The sequence below is a fragment of the Myotis nattereri genome, assembly GCF_964212035.1.
Source record: "Myotis nattereri genome assembly, chromosome: 6".
In the NCBI taxonomy this organism is placed as follows: Eukaryota; Metazoa; Chordata; class Mammalia; order Chiroptera; family Vespertilionidae; genus Myotis; species Myotis nattereri.
Window position 1 is genome coordinate 4,819,953 of NC_138081.1, and position 19,271 is coordinate 4,839,223.

The following is a 19,271-nucleotide window of genomic DNA, read 5'->3' on the forward strand; positions in this document are numbered from 1 at the left end:
ACGTCCGCAGATGCTGCGGGCATTCTGCCCCGACCATCGTGAGAGCCGCTGCACGTTGGGTCATGAAGTCATAGTATGGAGGTTCCACAACAATTAAGAATAGAGATACCATATGACCCAACGTCACGGCCACAGGCCTTTAATGACATAGAAGCTATCTGGCTGTAGGTAAATATAGTCAGTTCTTCTATTGTGCGAGCTGGCCATACAACACTACCACAAATAATGACTCATCAAATCCAGAACCACTGCTCCCATTGGTTATGCAGATTAGGTTAATGGGTACCTCTATCCTCAACGTGTTGTCAAATGATGAATACAGAACTTTATTGCATGTGAGCCTGATTTTAACTCATGCCTGAAGAAACTTTACCACAAGCAATTCAGAGGGAAGGGAGGTAAAGTATTAAATGGCAGTAATCGCTGGCTGCAGATGGGGAAGGGGGAGAGGTCTACATTGAAAGGTTAAGGAGGGACAGGAGGCGAGGTCTACATTGTATGAACTGAAACTATATTGGACAATACTTTCAGATAAGATACTGTAAAAGTAGCAAAATTTTCCAAAGTAATTACTAAAATTTTCTTTTCAGGAAGAAACTGTTTGCGTACAAGACAGGACGATCAAAGAAATAACCATGGGGGAAACCAAATAACAAATGAAAATAGTAAACTTATGTTCAAAAATCATACCAATACATGAAAAAGTCATGTACATGTGTGTGGTGGAGTAAGGAAGATGATCCTTGAGAGTTGAAAACAGATGGAAAATAAACACATGAAACTGAGTAAGTGCAAAGTAAAATACCTTCATGGGGCTTGGCTTTATCCTGGTCACCTCCTTTATCTGAAAGAGTGAAAGAAAGAAACTCTGTTCAAAGATGATGCAAGCACAATGTCGCGAAGAGGGCGCTAATTTGAAACCCTTCTTTTTTTTTTTTTTTTTTTTTTTTTTTTTTTTTTTTTTTTTTTTTTTTTTACTGTTTAATGGAAACAAACCGACTTTTCTAAGAAGCGGAGCCAAAGAATCCTAACCCTCCATTTCCATACCCATTCGTGCCAAAGGCATGAGATGGGAAAGTATAGACTAAAAGTAGAACTTCCTCTGGGGTACACGATATCAATCTTTGGTCTTGCTTTAGGCTTTCCACCTTTTCAGACCTAAATGGCAAAAGTGCCCATACCTGAGGGAGGTACTTAAAGTCTGATGCAGAAGCCTGTATATAGTACAAGTACCCGGCTGTCAACACCTGTATCCGCATCAGTCATCATAGGAAGCCTGCTTATCAACATAAGGAGCTCCCTTGCATAATTCCATTGTATCTCTAAACTAAAACATAATTGAAGTGTAACATCAGAAAAGGAGGGCATAAGGCATTTATTGATTCTATTAGGTCTCCATGAATAAACCTTTGGGGATCATGCTATGAGAAACAGCTTCTCATGTCATCCACGTAGAGCAGCTGTTCTCACACTGTGGGTCGCGACCCCTCTTGGGGTCAAAGGACCCTTTCACGGGGGTCGCCTACGACCATCGGAAAACGCGTATAATTACATATTGTTTTTTTGAATAATCACTATGCTTTAATTCTGTTCAATTTGTAACAACGAAAATACATCCTTCATATCAGATATTTACATTATGATTCATAACAATAGCAAAATTACAGTTATGAAGTAGGAACCAAAAATAATTTTATGGTTGGGGCTCACCACAACACGAGGAACTGTGTTAACGGGTCGCGGCATTAGGAAGGTTGAGAACCACTGACATAGAGAGTTCTGAGCTAAAGATACATCACACATAAACTTTCCTTAAGATTTAATATCCTTTTGCAAACATAAAAAATCTTGTGCAATGTTGTGAGTGAATACCTGAGCGAATCAAAATGCAAAAGAATAAAGACCATTTAATGGAGTTGGAAAGAAAAAGGCCAGGAAATATTATATGAATTATCTGTGCCACCTGGAATACGGTCCCCAGCGAGGTGAAAGAGTGGGCCTTTAGGCCACCACTCAGTCAATGAATGACATCGGAACGTAGAAAATTTTGGCAGGACAGTGGAGGGGTCAAATGGACTCATCGCATATGGGATCTTCTCTCATCACTCAGTTTGCTTAAGATGGGCCCCTCAACTTGTACAAAATGGCTGAGGTCCTACTTTAATGGGTATTTTACAGACAATATATAGAATGGAAATCCTGTGCCTGTTAGCACAATCCCCTTCACTTCACAAGATTCACAGCAAATATGGCAAGTTTCTGGGAAGCAGAGAATGCCAAAGTTTATAGGCAAGCACAGCTATGAGACGGAGAAGGGAAGAAACTGGGACGGATGGAAAGTATGAGAAAGAAATAGATGGACCTTCACATGTTAGAAGTATACAGGCCAAAATAATTGAGGAAGAAGGAGTAGACTTCCGAAAGAAAGGCGAGCCAAAGAATGTCAAGAGGGGACAAGGCAGATAATGCTAAGACATCGCATTGTTTATAAAGGTTTGGCAATAAAGGATTGTCAGAAATAACTTACCAAATTTTTCCTGAAGATTTTCTGAAAAATAAAAGTGAAATTGTAAATATCACGGGAAACAAATATGAATAAAATTCAATTTCTTCTACAACATGCTCGCAGAATCAAACCCGTCATGTTGCAGAGGAACACACAACACACACAGGTGGAAACAGTGGCTGAAAGTTCTGATTTGATCAGAATCCCAAAATTCAAAGGGACGAAGGGTCTGAATATAGTGATTTAAGCAAAAAAAAAAAAAAAAGTTTAGAAATACAGTTCTGTTAGTTGCCTCATAAAATACTCTTATTTAAATTGAAGATTTTATAATTTGGGGTGGGGGCGCTTGTATCTTTTACTAGTTCCTTGGTACTAAATATAATATAGGGTGGGGCAAAAGTAGAGTTATGGTTGATTGCTAAATGATATAATTAGTAGTGAATAAAAATAATAAAAGATGAAATTCTGTGTTTCATGTACTCACAACTTTAACCTACTTTGGAACCTGCCTGCAGTCACGTCTCATGATTACAGTAGCCATGTTGTATATTATAGTTGAACAATAGATTGACTTGGAAAGTATAGAAACAGGTTTCCTGGAGGAAATCCGTAGTAGGTTAGTAGGCATCTTGCAGAAGTGCAAAGCAATGAATTGGCCAATCAGTATAAAGGCAGGAAATGTTAGACGCATCAGGAAAGCAGTCATTTTAAAGTGTTTGGGCGTAAAGTGATATGAGAGAAAATTTAACCAATATCTTCAGAAGTTTGTCAGAAAAAATGAAAAGGAAAAATTAACGTAAATTTTATGCAAAACACAAAAAATTAAAAAAATATTGAAAACTACGTATTTAAACTTAGGATGCAGATACAAAACAAATAATGTGCCCGCGCATACACACACACACACACACACACATACGCTCCCTTTTGAGGTAATTAAACAGGGAAAAATGAGTGAATTCTATGAATTGAGGAAATTATACAAAAATTAGTTCTGGTACTTACCCTAAAATTTCGTGTGATCCCTTTTGAGATTATTTAGTGTTTTATTATGAATATTGTATTAAAAATTGTTCTTTAAAATTTTGGTAAATTAAATTTATTGGGGTGATGTTGGTTAATAAAATTATGTGGAACTAATAGTGCAGTGCTTTGATACATCACCTGGGTATCACGTTGTGGGCTGACGACCCAAAGTGAAATCTTATTCCTTCGTCATATATTTCACCTCCTTTATCCTGCACTACCCTCTCCTTCCCTCTGGTAACACCATACAGTTGTCTGTGTCTATGAGTGCTGTTTTGTTTTAGGTTTTATTGTGGAGAGCATTACAGTTGTCCCTTTTTGCCCCTATGGCCCCCCTCGACCCGTTTCCCACCACCTCACTCCCAGGTCTTCAAGACACTGCTGTCTGTGTCCACGGGTTATGCATATGTGCATTTAAGTTCTTTGCTTAATCATTCATGCCCACCTGTTCCCATAACACCTACCCTGATGCGTCTGAGAATCCTGAGTCTGTTCCATGCTGTCCTGTCTCTGTGAGGTTTTGTTTGATTGTCTTGTGTGCTCATTTTGTGCTTTCGGTTTCATATGCCACGTATGAGGAAAATCATATGGTTCTTGGCTTTGTCTGCTCAGCACGATATTTTCAAGATCCATCCCTGTTGTCACAAATGGCAGTATTTCATCTTCCAAGAAGACGTACCAATGGCCAACAGGTATTTGAAAAGGTCCTGTACTGCACTAGCTACTAGGGAAGTGCAAATCAAACCTACAAGGAGACACCACCTCACCCCTGTTAGAGTGGCTGTTACCAACAAGACTGGTAGTAACAAATGTTGGAGTGGTTGTGGAGGAAAGGGAAGCCTCATTTACTGCTGGTGGGAATGTGAACTGGTACAGCTACTGTGGGAAACAGTACGGAGGTTAATCAAAACTTAGAATAGAGATCCCATATGACCCAGCAACACCTTCTAAGCATACTTACCGCCCAGAATTTGAAAATATTTCTTCCCAATGATATATGCACTACTATGTTCCCTGTAGCATTAGTCACAGTGGACTAGACATGGAAGCAAGCCAAGTGAGTGTCCTTGAATACATGCTAGGGTAAAGATGAAGCGGTGCCTATATACAATGGGGTATTACTCAGACATAAGAATAAGGTTTTTATTTTAGTACTATAGACCCAGTGCATGATTAAATTGTACGAATGTAGGGTCCCCTAGGCCTAGCCTGCCATCAGGGCCATGTCCGCCGCACCACGAAGCCTTGTACGCTCCGTGGAGACTGCCGGCATCCCGCCCCAGACGTCCGCAGATGCTGCGGGCATTCTGCCCCGACCATCGTGAGAGCCGCTGCACGTTGGGTCATGAAGTCATAGTATGGAGGTTCCACAACAATTAAGAATAGAGATACCATATGACCCAACGTCACGGCCACAGGCCTTTAATGACATAGAAGCTATCTGGCTGTAGGTAAATATAGTCAGTTCTTCTATTGTGCGAGCTGGCCATACAACACTACCACAAATAATGACTCATCAAATCCAGAACCACTGCTCCCATTGGTTATGCAGATTAGGTTAATGGGTACCTCTATCCTCAACGTGTTGTCAAATGATGAATACAGAACTTTATTGCATGTGAGCCTGATTTTAACTCATGCCTGAAGAAACTTTACCACAAGCAATTCAGAGGGAAGGGAGGTAAAGTATTAAATGGCAGTAATCGCTGGCTGCAGATGGGGAAGGGGGAGAGGTCTACATTGTAAGGTTAAGGAGGGACAGGAGGCGAGGTCTACATTGTATGAACTGAAACTATATTGGACAATACTTTCAGATAAGATACTTTAAAAGTAGCAAAATTTTCCAAAGTAATTACTAAAATTTTCTTTTCAGGAAGAAACTGTTTGCGTACAAGACAGGACGATCAAAGAAATAACCATGGGGGAAACCAAATAACAAATGAAAATAGTAAACTTATGTTCAAAAATCATACCAATACATGAAAAAGTCATGTACATGTGTGTGGTGGAGTAAGGAAGATGATCCTTGAGAGTTGAAAACAGATGGAAAATAAACACATGAAACTGAGTAAGTGCAAAGTAAAATACCTTCATGGGGCTTGGCTTTATCCTGGTCACCTCCTTTATCTGAAAGAGTGAAAGAAAGAAACTCTGTTCAAAGATGATGCAAGCACAATGTCGCGAAGAGGGCGCTAATTTGAAACCCTTCTTTTTTTTTTTTTTTTTTTTTTTTTTTTTTTTTTTTTTTTACTGTTTAATGGAAACAAACCGACTTTTCTAAGAAGCGGAGCCAAAGAATCCTAACCCTCCATTTCCATACCCATTCGTGCCAAAGGCATGAGATGGGAAAGTATAGACTAAAAGTAGAACTTCCTCTGGGGTACACGATATCAATCTTTGGTCTTGCTTTAGGCTTTCCACCTTTTCAGACCTAAATGGCAAAAGTGCCCATACCTGAGGGAGGTACTTAAAGTCTGATGCAGAAGCCTGTATATAGTACAAGTACCCGGCTGTCAACACCTGTATCCGCATCAGTCATCATAGGAAGCCTGCTTATCAACATAAGGAGCTCCCTTGCATAATTCCATTGTATCTCTAAACTAAAACATAATTGAAGTGTAACATCAGAAAAGGAGGGCATAAGGCATTTATTGATTCTATTAGGTCTCCATGAATAAACCTTTGGGGATCATGCTATGAGAAACAGCTTCTCATGTCATCCACGTAGAGCAGCTGTTCTCACACTGTGGGTCGCGACCCCTCTTGGGGTCAAAGGACCCTTTCACGGGGGTCGCCTACGACCATCGGAAAACACGTATAATTACATATTGTTTTTTTGAATAATCACTATGCTTTAATTATGTTCAATTTGTAACAACGAAAATACATCCTTCATATCAGATATTTACATTATGATTCATAACAATAGCAAAATTACAGTTATGAAGTAGGAACCAAAAATAATTTTATGGTTGGGGCTCACCACAACACGAGGAACTGTGTTAACGGGTCGCGGCATTAGGAAGGTTGAGAACCACTGACATAGAGAGTTCTGAGCTAAAGATACATCACACATAAACTTTCCTTAAGATTTAATATCCTTTTGCAAACATAAAAAATCTTGTGCAATGTTGTGAGTGAATACCTGAGCGAATCAAAATGCAAAAGAATAAAGACCATTTAATGGAGTTGGAAAGAAAAAGGCCAGGAAATATTATATGAATTATCTGTGCCACCTGGAATACGGTCCCCAGCGAGGTGAAAGAGTGGGCCTTTAGGCCACCACTCAGTCAATGAATGACATCGGAACGTAGAAAATTTTGGCAGGACAGTGGAGGGGTCAAATGGACTCATCGCATATGGGATCTTCTCTCATCACTCAGTTTGCTTAAGATGGGCCCCTCAACTTGTACAAAATGGCTGAGGTCCTACTTTAATGGGTATTTTACAGACAATATATAGAATGGAAATCCTGTGCCTGTTAGCACAATCCCCTTCACTTCACAAGATTCACAGCAAATATGGCAAGTTTCTGGGAAGCAGAGAATGCCAAAGTTTATAGGCAAGCACAGCTATGAGACGGAGAAGGGAAGAAACTGGGACGGATGGAAAGTATGAGAAAGAAATAGATGGACCTTCACATGTTAGAAGTATACAGGCCAAAATAATTGAGGAAGAAGGAGTAGACTTCCGAAAGAAAGGCGAGCCAAAGAATGTCAAGAGGGGACAAGGCAGATAATGCTAAGACATCGCATTGTTTATAAAGGTTTGGCAATAAAGGATTGTCAGAAATAACTTACCAAATTTTTCCTGAAGATTTTCTGAAAAATAAAAGTGAAATTGTAAATATCACGGGAAACAAATATGAATAAAATTCAATTTCTTCTACAACATGCTCGCAGAATCAAACCCGTCGTGTTGCAGAGGAACACACAACACACACAGGTGGAAACAGTGGCTGAAAGTTCTGATTTGATCAGAATCCCAAAATTCAAAGGGACGAAGGGTCTGAATATAGTGATTTAAGCAAAAAAAAAAAAAAAAAGTTTAGAAATACAGTTCTGTTAGTTGCCTCATAAAATACTCTTATTTAAATTGAAGATTTTATAATTTGGGGTGGGGGCGCTTGTATCTTTTACTAGTTCCTTGGTACTAAATATAATATAGGGTGGGGCAAAAGTAGAGTTATGGTTGATTGCTAAATGATATAATTAGTAGTGAATAAAAATAATAAAAGATGAAATTCTGTGTTTCATGTACTCACAACTTTAACCTACTTTGGAACCTGCCTGCAGTCACGTCTCATGATTACAGTAGCCATGTTGTATATTATAGTTGAACAATAGATTGACTTGGAAAGTATAGAAACAGGTTTCCTGGAGGAAATCCGTAGTAGGTTAGTAGGCATCTTGCAGAAGTGCAAAGCAATGAATTGGCCAATCAGTATAAAGGCAGGAAATGTTAGACGCATCAGGAAAGCAGTCATTTTAAAGTGTTTGGGAGTAAAGTGATATGAGAGAAAATTTAACCAATATCTTCAGAAGTTTGTCAGAAAAAATGAAAAGGAAAAATTAACGTAAATTTTATGCAAAACACAAAAAATTAAAAAAATATTGAAAACTACGTATTTAAACTTAGGATGCAGATACAAAACAAATAATGTGCCCGCGCATACACACACACACACACACACACATACGCTCCCTTTTGAGGTAATTAAACAGGGAAAAATGAGTGAATTCTATGAATTGAGGAAATTATACAAAAATTAGTTCTGGTACTTACCCTAAAATTTCGTGTGATCCCTTTTGAGATTATTTAGTGTTTTATTATGAATATTGTATTAAAAATTGTTCTTTAAAATTTTGGTAAATTAAATTTATTGGGGTGATGTTGGTTAATAAAATTATGTGGAACTAATAGTGCAGTGCTTTGATACATCACCTGGGTATCACGTTGTGGGCTGACGACCCAAAGTGAAATCTTATTCCTTCGTCATATATTTCACCTCCTTTATCCTGCACTACCCTCTCCTTCCCTCTGGTAACACCATACAGTTGTCTGTGTCTATGAGTGCTGTTTTGTTTTAGGTTTTATTGTGGAGAGCATTACAGTTGTCCCTTTTTGCCCCTATGGCCCCCCTCGACCCGTTTCCCACCACCTCACTCCCAGGTCTTCAAGACACTGCTGTCTGTGTCCACGGGTTATGCATATGTGCATTTAAGTTCTTTGCTTAATCATTCATGCCCACCTGTTCCCATAACACCTACCCTGATGCGTCTGAGAATCCTGAGTCTGTTCCATGCTGTCCTGTCTCTGTGAGGTTTTGTTTGATTGTCTTGTGTGCTCATTTTGTGCTTTCGGTTTCATATGCCACGTATGAGGAAAATCATATGGTTCTTGGCTTTGTCTGCTCAGCACGATATTTTCAAGATCCATCCCTGTTGTCACAAATGGCAGTATTTCATCTTCCAAGAAGACGTACCAATGGCCAACAGGTATTTGAAAAGGTCCTGTACTGCACTAGCTACTAGGGAAGTGCAAATCAAACCTACAAGGAGACACCACCTCACCCCTGTTAGAGTGGCTGTTACCAACAAGACTGGTAGTAACAAATGTTGGAGTGGTTGTGGAGGAAAGGGAAGCCTCATTTACTGCTGGTGGGAATGTGAACTGGTACAGCTACTGTGGGAAACAGTACGGAGGTTAATCAAAACTTAGAATAGAGATCCCATATGACCCAGCAACACCTTCTAAGCATACTTACCGCCCAGAATTTGAAAATATTTCTTCCCAATGATATATGCACTACTATGTTCCCTGTAGCATTAGTCACAGTGGACTAGACATGGAAGCAAGCCAAGTGAGTGTCCTTGAATACATGCTAGGGTAAAGATGAAGCGGTGCCTATATACAATGGGATATTACTCAGACATAAGAATAAGGTTTTTATTTTAGTACTATAGACCCAGTGCATGATTAAATTGTACGAATGTAGGGTCCCCTAGGCCTAGCCTGCCATCAGGGCCATGTCCGCCGCACCACGAAGCCTTGTACGCTCCGTGGAGACTGCCGGCATCCCGCCCCAGACGTCCGCAGATGCTGCGGGCATTCTGCCCCGACCATCGTGAGAGCCGCTGCACGTTGGGTCATGAAGTCATAGTATGGAGGTTCCACAACAATTAAGAATAGAGATACCATATGACCCAACGTCACGGCCACAGGCCTTTAATGACATAGAAGCTATCTGGCTGTAGGTAAATATAGTCAGTTCTTCTATTGTGCGAGCTGGCCATACAACACTACCACAAATAATGACTCATCAAATCCAGAACCACTGCTCCCATTGGTTATGCAGATTAGGTTAATGGGTACCTCTATCCTCAACGTGTTGTCAAATGATGAATACAGAACTTTATTGCATGTGAGCCTGATTTTAACTCATGCCTGAAGAAACTTTACCACAAGCAATTCAGAGGGAAGGGAGGTAAAGTATTAAATGGCAGTAATCGCTGGCTGCAGATGGGGAAGGGGGAGAGGTCTACATTGTAAGGTTAAGGAGGGACAGGAGGCGAGGTCTACATTGTATGAACTGAAACTATATTGGACAATACTTTCAGATAAGATACTTTAAAAGTAGCAAAATTTTCCAAAGTAATTACTAAAATTTTCTTTTCAGGAAGAAACTGTTTGCGTACAAGACAGGACGATCAAAGAAATAACCATGGGGGAAACCAAATAACAAATGAAAATAGTAAACTTATGTTCAAAAATCATACCAATACATGAAAAAGTCATGTACATGTGTGTGGTGGAGTAAGGAAGATGATCCTTGAGAGTTGAAAACAGATGGAAAATAAACACATGAAACTGAGTAAGTGCAAAGTAAAATACCTTCATGGGGCTTGGCTTTATCCTGGTCACCTCCTTTATCTGAAAGAGTGAAAGAAAGAAACTCTGTTCAAAGATGATGCAAGCACAATGTCGCGAAGAGGGCGCTAATTTGAAACCCTTCTTTTTTTTTTTTTTTTTTTTTTTTTTTTTTTTTTTTTTTTTTACTGTTTAATGGAAACAAACCGACTTTTCTAAGAAGCGGAGCCAAAGAATCCTAACCCTCCATTTCCATACCCATTCGTGCCAAAGGCATGAGATGGGAAAGTATAGACTAAAAGTAGAACTTCCTCTGGGGTACACGATATCAATCTTTGGTCTTGCTTTAGGCTTTCCACCTTTTCAGACCTAAATGGCAAAAGTGCCCATACCTGAGGGAGGTACTTAAAGTCTGATGCAGAAGCCTGTATATAGTACAAGTACCCGGCTGTCAACACCTGTATCCGCATCAGTCATCATAGGAAGCCTGCTTATCAACATAAGGAGCTCCCTTGCATAATTCCATTGTATCTCTAAACTAAAACATAATTGAAGTGTAACATCAGAAAAGGAGGGCATAAGGCATTTATTGATTCTATTAGGTCTCCATGAATAAACCTTTGGGGATCATGCTATGAGAAACAGCTTCTCATGTCATCCACGTAGAGCAGCTGTTCTCACACTGTGGGTCGCGACCCCTCTTGGGGTCAAAGGACCCTTTCACGGGGGTCGCCTACGACCATCGGAAAACGCGTATAATTACATATTGTTTTTTTGAATAATCACTATGCTTTAATTATGTTCAATTTGTAACAACGAAAATACATCCTTCATATCAGATATTTACATTATGATTCATAACAATAGCAAAATTACAGTTATGAAGTAGGAACCAAAAATAATTTTATGGTTGGGGCTCACCACAACACGAGGAACTGTGTTAACGGGTCGCGGCATTAGGAAGGTTGAGAACCACTGACATAGAGAGTTCTGAGCTAAAGATACATCACACATAAACTTTCCTTAAGATTTAATATCCTTTTGCAAACATAAAAAATCTTGTGCAATGTTGTGAGTGAATACCTGAGCGAATCAAAATGCAAAAGAATAAAGACCATTTAATGGAGTTGGAAAGAAAAAGGCCAGGAAATATTATATGAATTATCTGTGCCACCTGGAATACGGTCCCCAGCGAGGTGAAAGAGTGGGCCTTTAGGCCACCACTCAGTCAATGAATGACATCGGAACGTAGAAAATTTTGGCAGGACAGTGGAGGGGTCAAATGGACTCATCGCATATGGGATCTTCTCTCATCACTCAGTTTGCTTAAGATGGGCCCCTCAACTTGTACAAAATGGCTGAGGTCCTACTTTAATGGGTATTTTACAGACAATATATAGAATGGAAATCCTGTGCCTGTTAGCACAATCCCCTTCACTTCACAAGATTCACAGCAAATATGGCAAGTTTCTGGGAAGCAGAGAATGCCAAAGTTTATAGGCAAGCACAGCTATGAGACGGAGAAGGGAAGAAACTGGGACGGATGGAAAGTATGAGAAAGAAATAGATGGACCTTCACATGTTAGAAGTATACAGGCCAAAATAATTGAGGAAGAAGGAGTAGACTTCCGAAAGAAAGGCGAGCCAAAGAATGTCAAGAGGGGACAAGGCAGATAATGCTAAGACATCGCATTGTTTATAAAGGTTTGGCAATAAAGGATTGTCAGAAATAACTTACCAAATTTTTCCTGAAGATTTTCTGAAAAATAAAAGTGAAATTGTAAATATCACGGGAAACAAATATGAATAAAATTCAATTTCTTCTACAACATGCTCGCAGAATCAAACCCGTCGTGTTGCAGAGGAACACACAACACACACAGGTGGAAACAGTGGCTGAAAGTTCTGATTTGATCAGAATCCCAAAATTCAAAGGGACGAAGGGTCTGAATATAGTGATTTAAGCAAAAAAAAAAAAAAAAAGTTTAGAAATACAGTTCTGTTAGTTGCCTCATAAAATACTCTTATTTAAATTGAAGATTTTATAATTTGGGGTGGGGGCGCTTGTATCTTTTACTAGTTCCTTGGTACTAAATATAATATAGGGTGGGGCAAAAGTAGAGTTATGGTTGATTGCTAAATGATATAATTAGTAGTGAATAAAAATAATAAAAGATGAAATTCTGTGTTTCATGTACTCACAACTTTAACCTACTTTGGAACCTGCCTGCAGTCACGTCTCATGATTACAGTAGCCATGTTGTATATTATAGTTGAACAATAGATTGACTTGGAAAGTATAGAAACAGGTTTCCTGGAGGAAATCCGTAGTAGGTTAGTAGGCATCTTGCAGAAGTGCAAAGCAATGAATTGGCCAATCAGTATAAAGGCAGGAAATGTTAGACGCATCAGGAAAGCAGTCATTTTAAAGTGTTTGGGAGTAAAGTGATATGAGAGAAAATTTAACCAATATCTTCAGAAGTTTGTCAGAAAAAATGAAAAGGAAAAATTAACGTAAATTTTATGCAAAACACAAAAAATTAAAAAAATATTGAAAACTACGTATTTAAACTTAGGATGCAGATACAAAACAAATAATGTGCCCGCGCATACACACACACACCCACACACATACGCTCCCTTTTGAGGTAATTAAACAGGGAAAAATGAGTGAATTCTATGAATTGAGGAAATTATACAAAAATTAGTTCTGGTACTTACCCTAAAATTTCGTGTGATCCCTTTTGAGATTATTTAGTGTTTTATTATGAATATTGTATTAAAAATTGTTCTTTAAAATTTTGGTAAATTAAATTTATTGGGGTGATGTTGGTTAATAAAATTATGTGGAACTAATAGTGCAGTGCTTTGATACATCACCTGGGTATCACGTTGTGGGCTGACGACCCAAAGTGAAATCTTATTCCTTCGTCATATATTTCACCTCCTTTATCCTGCACTACCCTCTCCTTCCCTCTGGTAACACCATACAGTTGTCTGTGTCTATGAGTGCTGTTTTGTTTTAGGTTTTATTGTGGAGAGCATTACAGTTGTCCCTTTTTGCCCCTATGGCCCCCCTCGACCCGTTTCCCACCACCTCACTCCCAGGTCTTCAAGACACTGCTGTCTGTGTCCACGGGTTATGCATATGTGCATTTAAGTTCTTTGCTTAATCATTCATGCCCACCTGTTCCCATAACACCTACCCTGATGCGTCTGAGAATCCTGAGTCTGTTCCATGCTGTCCTGTCTCTGTGAGGTTTTGTTTGATTGTCTTGTGTGCTCATTTTGTGCTTTCGGTTTCATATGCCACGTATGAGGAAAATCATATGGTTCTTGGCTTTGTCTGCTCAGCACGATATTTTCAAGATCCATCCCTGTTGTCACAAATGGCAGTATTTCATCTTCCAAGAAGACGTACCAATGGCCAACAGGTATTTGAAAAGGTCCTGTACTGCACTAGCTACTAGGGAAGTGCAAATCAAACCTACAAGGAGACACCACCTCACCCCTGTTAGAGTGGCTGTTACCAACAAGACTGGTAGTAACAAATGTTGGAGTGGTTGTGGAGGAAAGGGAAGCCTCATTTACTGCTGGTGGGAATGTGAACTGGTACAGCTACTGTGGGAAACAGTACGGAGGTTAATCAAAACTTAGAATAGAGATCCCATATGACCCAGCAACACCTTCTAAGCATACTTACCGCCCAGAATTTGAAAATATTTCTTCCCAATGATATATGCACTACTATGTTCCCTGTAGCATTAGTCACAGTGGACTAGACATGGAAGCAAGCCAAGTGAGTGTCCTTGAATACATGCTAGGGTAAAGATGAAGCGGTGCCTATATACAATGGGATATTACTCAGACATAAGAATAAGGTTTTTATTTTAGTACTATAGACCCAGTGCATGATTAAATTGTACGAATGTAGGGTCCCCTAGGCCTAGCCTGCCATCAGGGCCATGTCCGCCGCACCACGAAGCCTTGTACGCTCCGTGGAGACTGCCGGCATCCCGCCCCAGACGTCCGCAGATGCTGCGGGCATTCTGCCCCGACCATCGTGAGAGCCGCTGCACGTTGGGTCATGAAGTCATAGTATGGAGGTTCCACAACAATTAAGAATAGAGATACCATATGACCCAACGTCACGGCCACAGGCCTTTAATGACATAGAAGCTATCTGGCTGTAGGTAAATATAGTCAGTTCTTCTATTGTGCGAGCTGGCCATACAACACTACCACAAATAATGACTCATCAAATCCAGAACCACTGCTCCCATTGGTTATGCAGATTAGGTTAATGGGTACCTCTATCCTCAACGTGTTGTCAAATGATGAATACAGAACTTTATTGCATGTGAGCCTGATTTTAACTCATGCCTGAAGAAACTTTACCACAAGCAATTCAGAGGGAAGGGAGGTAAAGTATTAAATGGCAGTAATCGCTGGCTGCAGATGGGGAAGGGGGAGAGGTCTACATTGTAAGGTTAAGGAGGGACAGGAGGCGAGGTCTACATTGTATGAACTGAAACTATATTGGACAATACTTTCAGATAAGATACTTTAAAAGTAGCAAAATTTTCCAAAGTAATTACTAAAATTTTCTTTTCAGGAAGAAACTGTTTGCGTACAAGACAGGACGATCAAAGAAATAACCATGGGGGAAACCAAATAACAAATGAAAATAGTAAACTTATGTTCAAAAATCATACCAATACATGAAAAAGTCATGTACATGTGTGTGGTGGAGTAAGGAAGATGATCCTTGAGAGTTGAAAACAGATGGAAAATAAACACATGAAACTGAGTAAGTGCAAAGTAAAATACCTTCATGGGGCTTGGCTTTATCCTGGTCACCTCCTTTATCTGAAAGAGTGAAAGAAAGAAACTCTGTTCAAAGATGATGCAAGCACAATGTCGCGAAGAGGGCGCTAATTTGAAACCCTTCTTTTTTTTTTTTTTTTTTTTTTTTTTTTTTTTTTTTTTTTTTTTTTTTTACTGTTTAATGGAAACAAACCGACTTTTCTAAGAAGCGGAGCCAAAGAATCCTAACCCTCCATTTCCATACCCATTCGTGCCAAAGGCATGAGATGGGAAAGTATAGACTAAAAGTAGAACTTCCTCTGGGGTACACGATATCAATCTTTGGTCTTGCTTTAGGCTTTCCACCTTTTCAGACCTAAATGGCAAAAGTGCCCATACCTGAGGGAGGTACTTAAAGTCTGATGCAGAAGCCTGTATATAGTACAAGTACCCGGCTGTCAACACCTGTATCCGCATCAGTCATCATAGGAAGCCTGCTTATCAACATAAGGAGCTCCCTTGCATAATTCCATTGTATCTCTAAACTAAAACATAATTGAAGTGTAACATCAGAAAAGGAGGGCATAAGGCATTTATTGATTCTATTAGGTCTCCATGAATAAACCTTTGGGGATCATGCTATGAGAAACAGCTTCTCATGTCATCCACGTAGAGCAGCTGTTCTCACACTGTGGGTCGCGACCCCTCTTGGGGTCAAAGGACCCTTTCACGGGGGTCGCCTACGACCATCGGAAAACACGTATAATTACATATTGTTTTTTTGAATAATCACTATGCTTTAATTATGTTCAATTTGTAACAACGAAAATACATCCTTCATATCAGATATTTACATTATGATTCATAACAATAGCAAAATTACAGTTATGAAGTAGGAACCAAAAATAATTTTATGGTTGGGGCTCACCACAACACGAGGAACTGTGTTAACGGGTCGCGGCATTAGGAAGGTTGAGAACCACTGACATAGAGAGTTCTGAGCTAAAGATACATCACACATAAACTTTCCTTAAGATTTAATATCCTTTTGCAAACATAAAAAATCTTGTGCAATGTTGTGAGTGAATACCTGAGCGAATCAAAATGCAAAAGAATAAAGACCATTTAATGGAGTTGGAAAGAAAAAGGCCAGGAAATATTATATGAATTATCTGTGCCACCTGGAATACGGTCCCCAGCGAGGTGAAAGAGTGGGCCTTTAGGCCACCACTCAGTCAATGAATGACATCGGAACGTAGAAAATTTTGGCAGGACAGTGGAGGGGTCAAATGGACTCATCGCATATGGGATCTTCTCTCATCACTCAGTTTGCTTAAGATGGGCCCCTCAACTTGTACAAAATGGCTGAGGTCCTACTTTAATGGGTATTTTACAGACAATATATAGAATGGAAATCCTGTGCCTGTTAGCACAATCCCCTTCACTTCACAAGATTCACAGCAAATATGGCAAGTTTCTGGGAAGCAGAGAATGCCAAAGTTTATAGGCAAGCACAGCTATGAGACGGAGAAGGGAAGAAACTGGGACGGATGGAAAGTATGAGAAAGAAATAGATGGACCTTCACATGTTAGAAGTATACAGGCCAAAATAATTGAGGAAGAAGGAGTAGACTTCCGAAAGAAAGGCGAGCCAAAGAATGTCAAGAGGGGACAAGGCAGATAATGCTAAGACATCGCATTGTTTATAAAGGTTTGGCAATAAAGGATTGTCAGAAATAACTTACCAAATTTTTCCTGAAGATTTTCTGAAAAATAAAAGTGAAATTGTAAATATCACGGGAAACAAATATGAATAAAATTCAATTTCTTCTACAACATGCTCGCAGAATCAAACCCGTCGTGTTGCAGAGGAACACACAACACACACAGGTGGAAACAGTGGCTGAAAGTTCTGATTTGATCAGAATCCCAAAATTCAAAGGGACGAAGGGTCTGAATATAGTGATTTAAGCAAAAAAAAAAAAAAAAAGTTTAGAAATACAGTTCTGTTAGTTGCCTCATAAAATACTCTTATTTAAATTGAAGATTTTATAATTTGGGGTGGGGGCGCTTGTATCTTTTACTAGTTCCTTGGTACTAAATATAATATAGGGTGGGGCAAAAGTAGAGTTATGGTTGATTGCTAAATGATATAATTAGTAGTGAATAAAAATAATAAAAGATGAAATTCTGTGTTTCATGTACTCACAACTTTAACCTACTTTGGAACCTGCCTGCAGTCACGTCTCATGATTACAGTAGCCATGTTGTATATTATAGTTGAACAATAGATTGACTTGGAAAGTATAGAAACAGGTTTCCTGGAGGAAATCCGTAGTAGGTTAGTAGGCATCTTGCAGAAGTGCAAAGCAATGAATTGGCCAATCAGTATAAAGGCAGGAAATGTTAGACGCATCAGGAAAGCAGTCATTTTAAAGTGTTTGGGAGTAAAGTGATATGAGAGAAAATTTAACCAATATCTTCAGAAGTTTGTCAGAAAAAATGAAAAGGAAAAATTAACGTAAATTTTATGCAAAACACAAAAAATTAAAAAAATATTGAAAACTACGTATTTAAACTTAGGATGCAGATACAAAACAAATAATGTGCCCGCGCATACACACACACACCCACACACATACGCTCCCTTTTGAGGTAATTAAACAGGGAAAAATGAGTGAATTCTATGAATTGAGGAAATTATACAAAAATTAGTTCTGGTACTTACCCTAAAATTTCGTGTGATCCCTTTTGAGATTATTTAGTGTTTTATTATGAATATTGTATTAAAAATTGTTCTTTAAAATTTTGGTAAATTAAATTTATTGGGGTGATGTTGGTTAATAAAATTATGTGGAACTAATAGTGCAGTGCTTTGATACATCACCTGGGTATCACGTTGTGGGCTGACGACCCAAAGTGAAATCTTATTCCTTCGTCATATATTTCACCTCCTTTATCCTGCACTACCCTCTCCTTCCCTCTGGTAACACCATACAGTTGTCTGTGTCTATGAGTGCTGTTTTGTTTTAGGTTTTATTGTGGAGAGCATTACAGTTGTCCCTTTTTGCCCCTATGGCCCCCCTCGACCCGTTTCCCACCACCTCACTCCCAGGTCTTCAAGACACTGCTGTCTGTGTCCACGGGTTATGCATATGTGCATTTAAGTTCTTTGCTTAATCATTCATGCCCACCTGTTCCCATAACACCTACCCTGATGCGTCTGAGAATCCTGAGTCTGTTCCATGCTGTCCTGTCTCTGTGAGGTTTTGTTTGATTGTCTTGTGTGCTCATTTTGTGCTTTCGGTTTCATATGCCACGTATGAGGAAAATCATATGGTTCTTGGCTTTGTCTGCTCAGCACGATATTTTCAAGATCCATCCCTGTTGTCACAAATGGCAGTATTTCATCTTCCAAGAAGACGTACCCATGGCCAACAGGTATTTGAAAAGGTCCTGTACTGCACTAGCTACTAGGGAAGTGCAAATCAAACCTACAAGGAGACACCACCTCACCCCTGTTAGAGTGGCTGTTACCAACAAGACTGGTAGTAACAAATGTTGGAGTGGTTGTGGAGGAAAGGGAAGCCTCATTTACTGCTGGTGGGAATGTGAACTGGTACAGCTACTGTGGGAAACAGTACGGAGGTTAATCAAAACTTAGAATAGAGATCCCATATGACCCAGCAACACCTTCTAAGCATACTTACCGCCCAGAATTTGAAAATATTTCTTCCCAATGATATATGCACTACTATGTTCCCTGTAGCATTAGTCACAGTGGACTAGACATGGAAGCAAGCCAAGTGAGTGTCCTTGAATACATGCTAGGGTAAAGATGAAGCGGTGCCTATATACAATGGGATATTACTCAGACATAAGAATAAGGTTTTTATTTTAGTACTATAGACCCAGTGCATGATTAAATTGTACGAATGTAGGGTCCCCTAGGCCTAGCCTGCCATCAGGGCCATGTCCGCCGCACCACGAAGCCTTGTACGCTCCGTGGAGACTGCCGGCATCCCGCCCCAGACGTCCGCAGATGCTGCGGGCATTCTGCCCC

General features: G+C 39.6%; 1 protein-coding gene across 1 annotated transcript in view; it reads right to left on the reverse strand.

The window, feature by feature from the left end:
* The window catches only part of LOC308521524 (uncharacterized protein), a gene marked incomplete at its 3' end in the record, with an annotated part of 103,794 nt that overhangs the window by 45,766 nt on the left and 38,757 nt on the right, over window positions 1-19,271 (reverse strand). The window contains exons 19-30 of the mRNA XM_081094602.1: window positions 18,422-18,592; window positions 16,954-16,974; window positions 15,233-15,271; window positions 13,609-13,779; window positions 12,141-12,161; window positions 10,427-10,465; window positions 8,803-8,973; window positions 7,333-7,353; window positions 5,621-5,659; window positions 3,997-4,167; window positions 2,528-2,548; window positions 806-844 (exon numbers count right to left, since the gene is read on the reverse strand). Of these exons, the coding sequence (XP_080950728.1) occupies window positions 806-844; window positions 2,528-2,548; window positions 3,997-4,167; window positions 5,621-5,659; window positions 7,333-7,353; window positions 8,803-8,973; window positions 10,427-10,465; window positions 12,141-12,161; window positions 13,609-13,779; window positions 15,233-15,271; window positions 16,954-16,974; window positions 18,422-18,592 (924 nt within the window). The remainder of the gene's footprint in view (window positions 1-805; window positions 845-2,527; window positions 2,549-3,996; window positions 4,168-5,620; window positions 5,660-7,332; window positions 7,354-8,802; window positions 8,974-10,426; window positions 10,466-12,140; window positions 12,162-13,608; window positions 13,780-15,232; window positions 15,272-16,953; window positions 16,975-18,421; window positions 18,593-19,271) is intronic.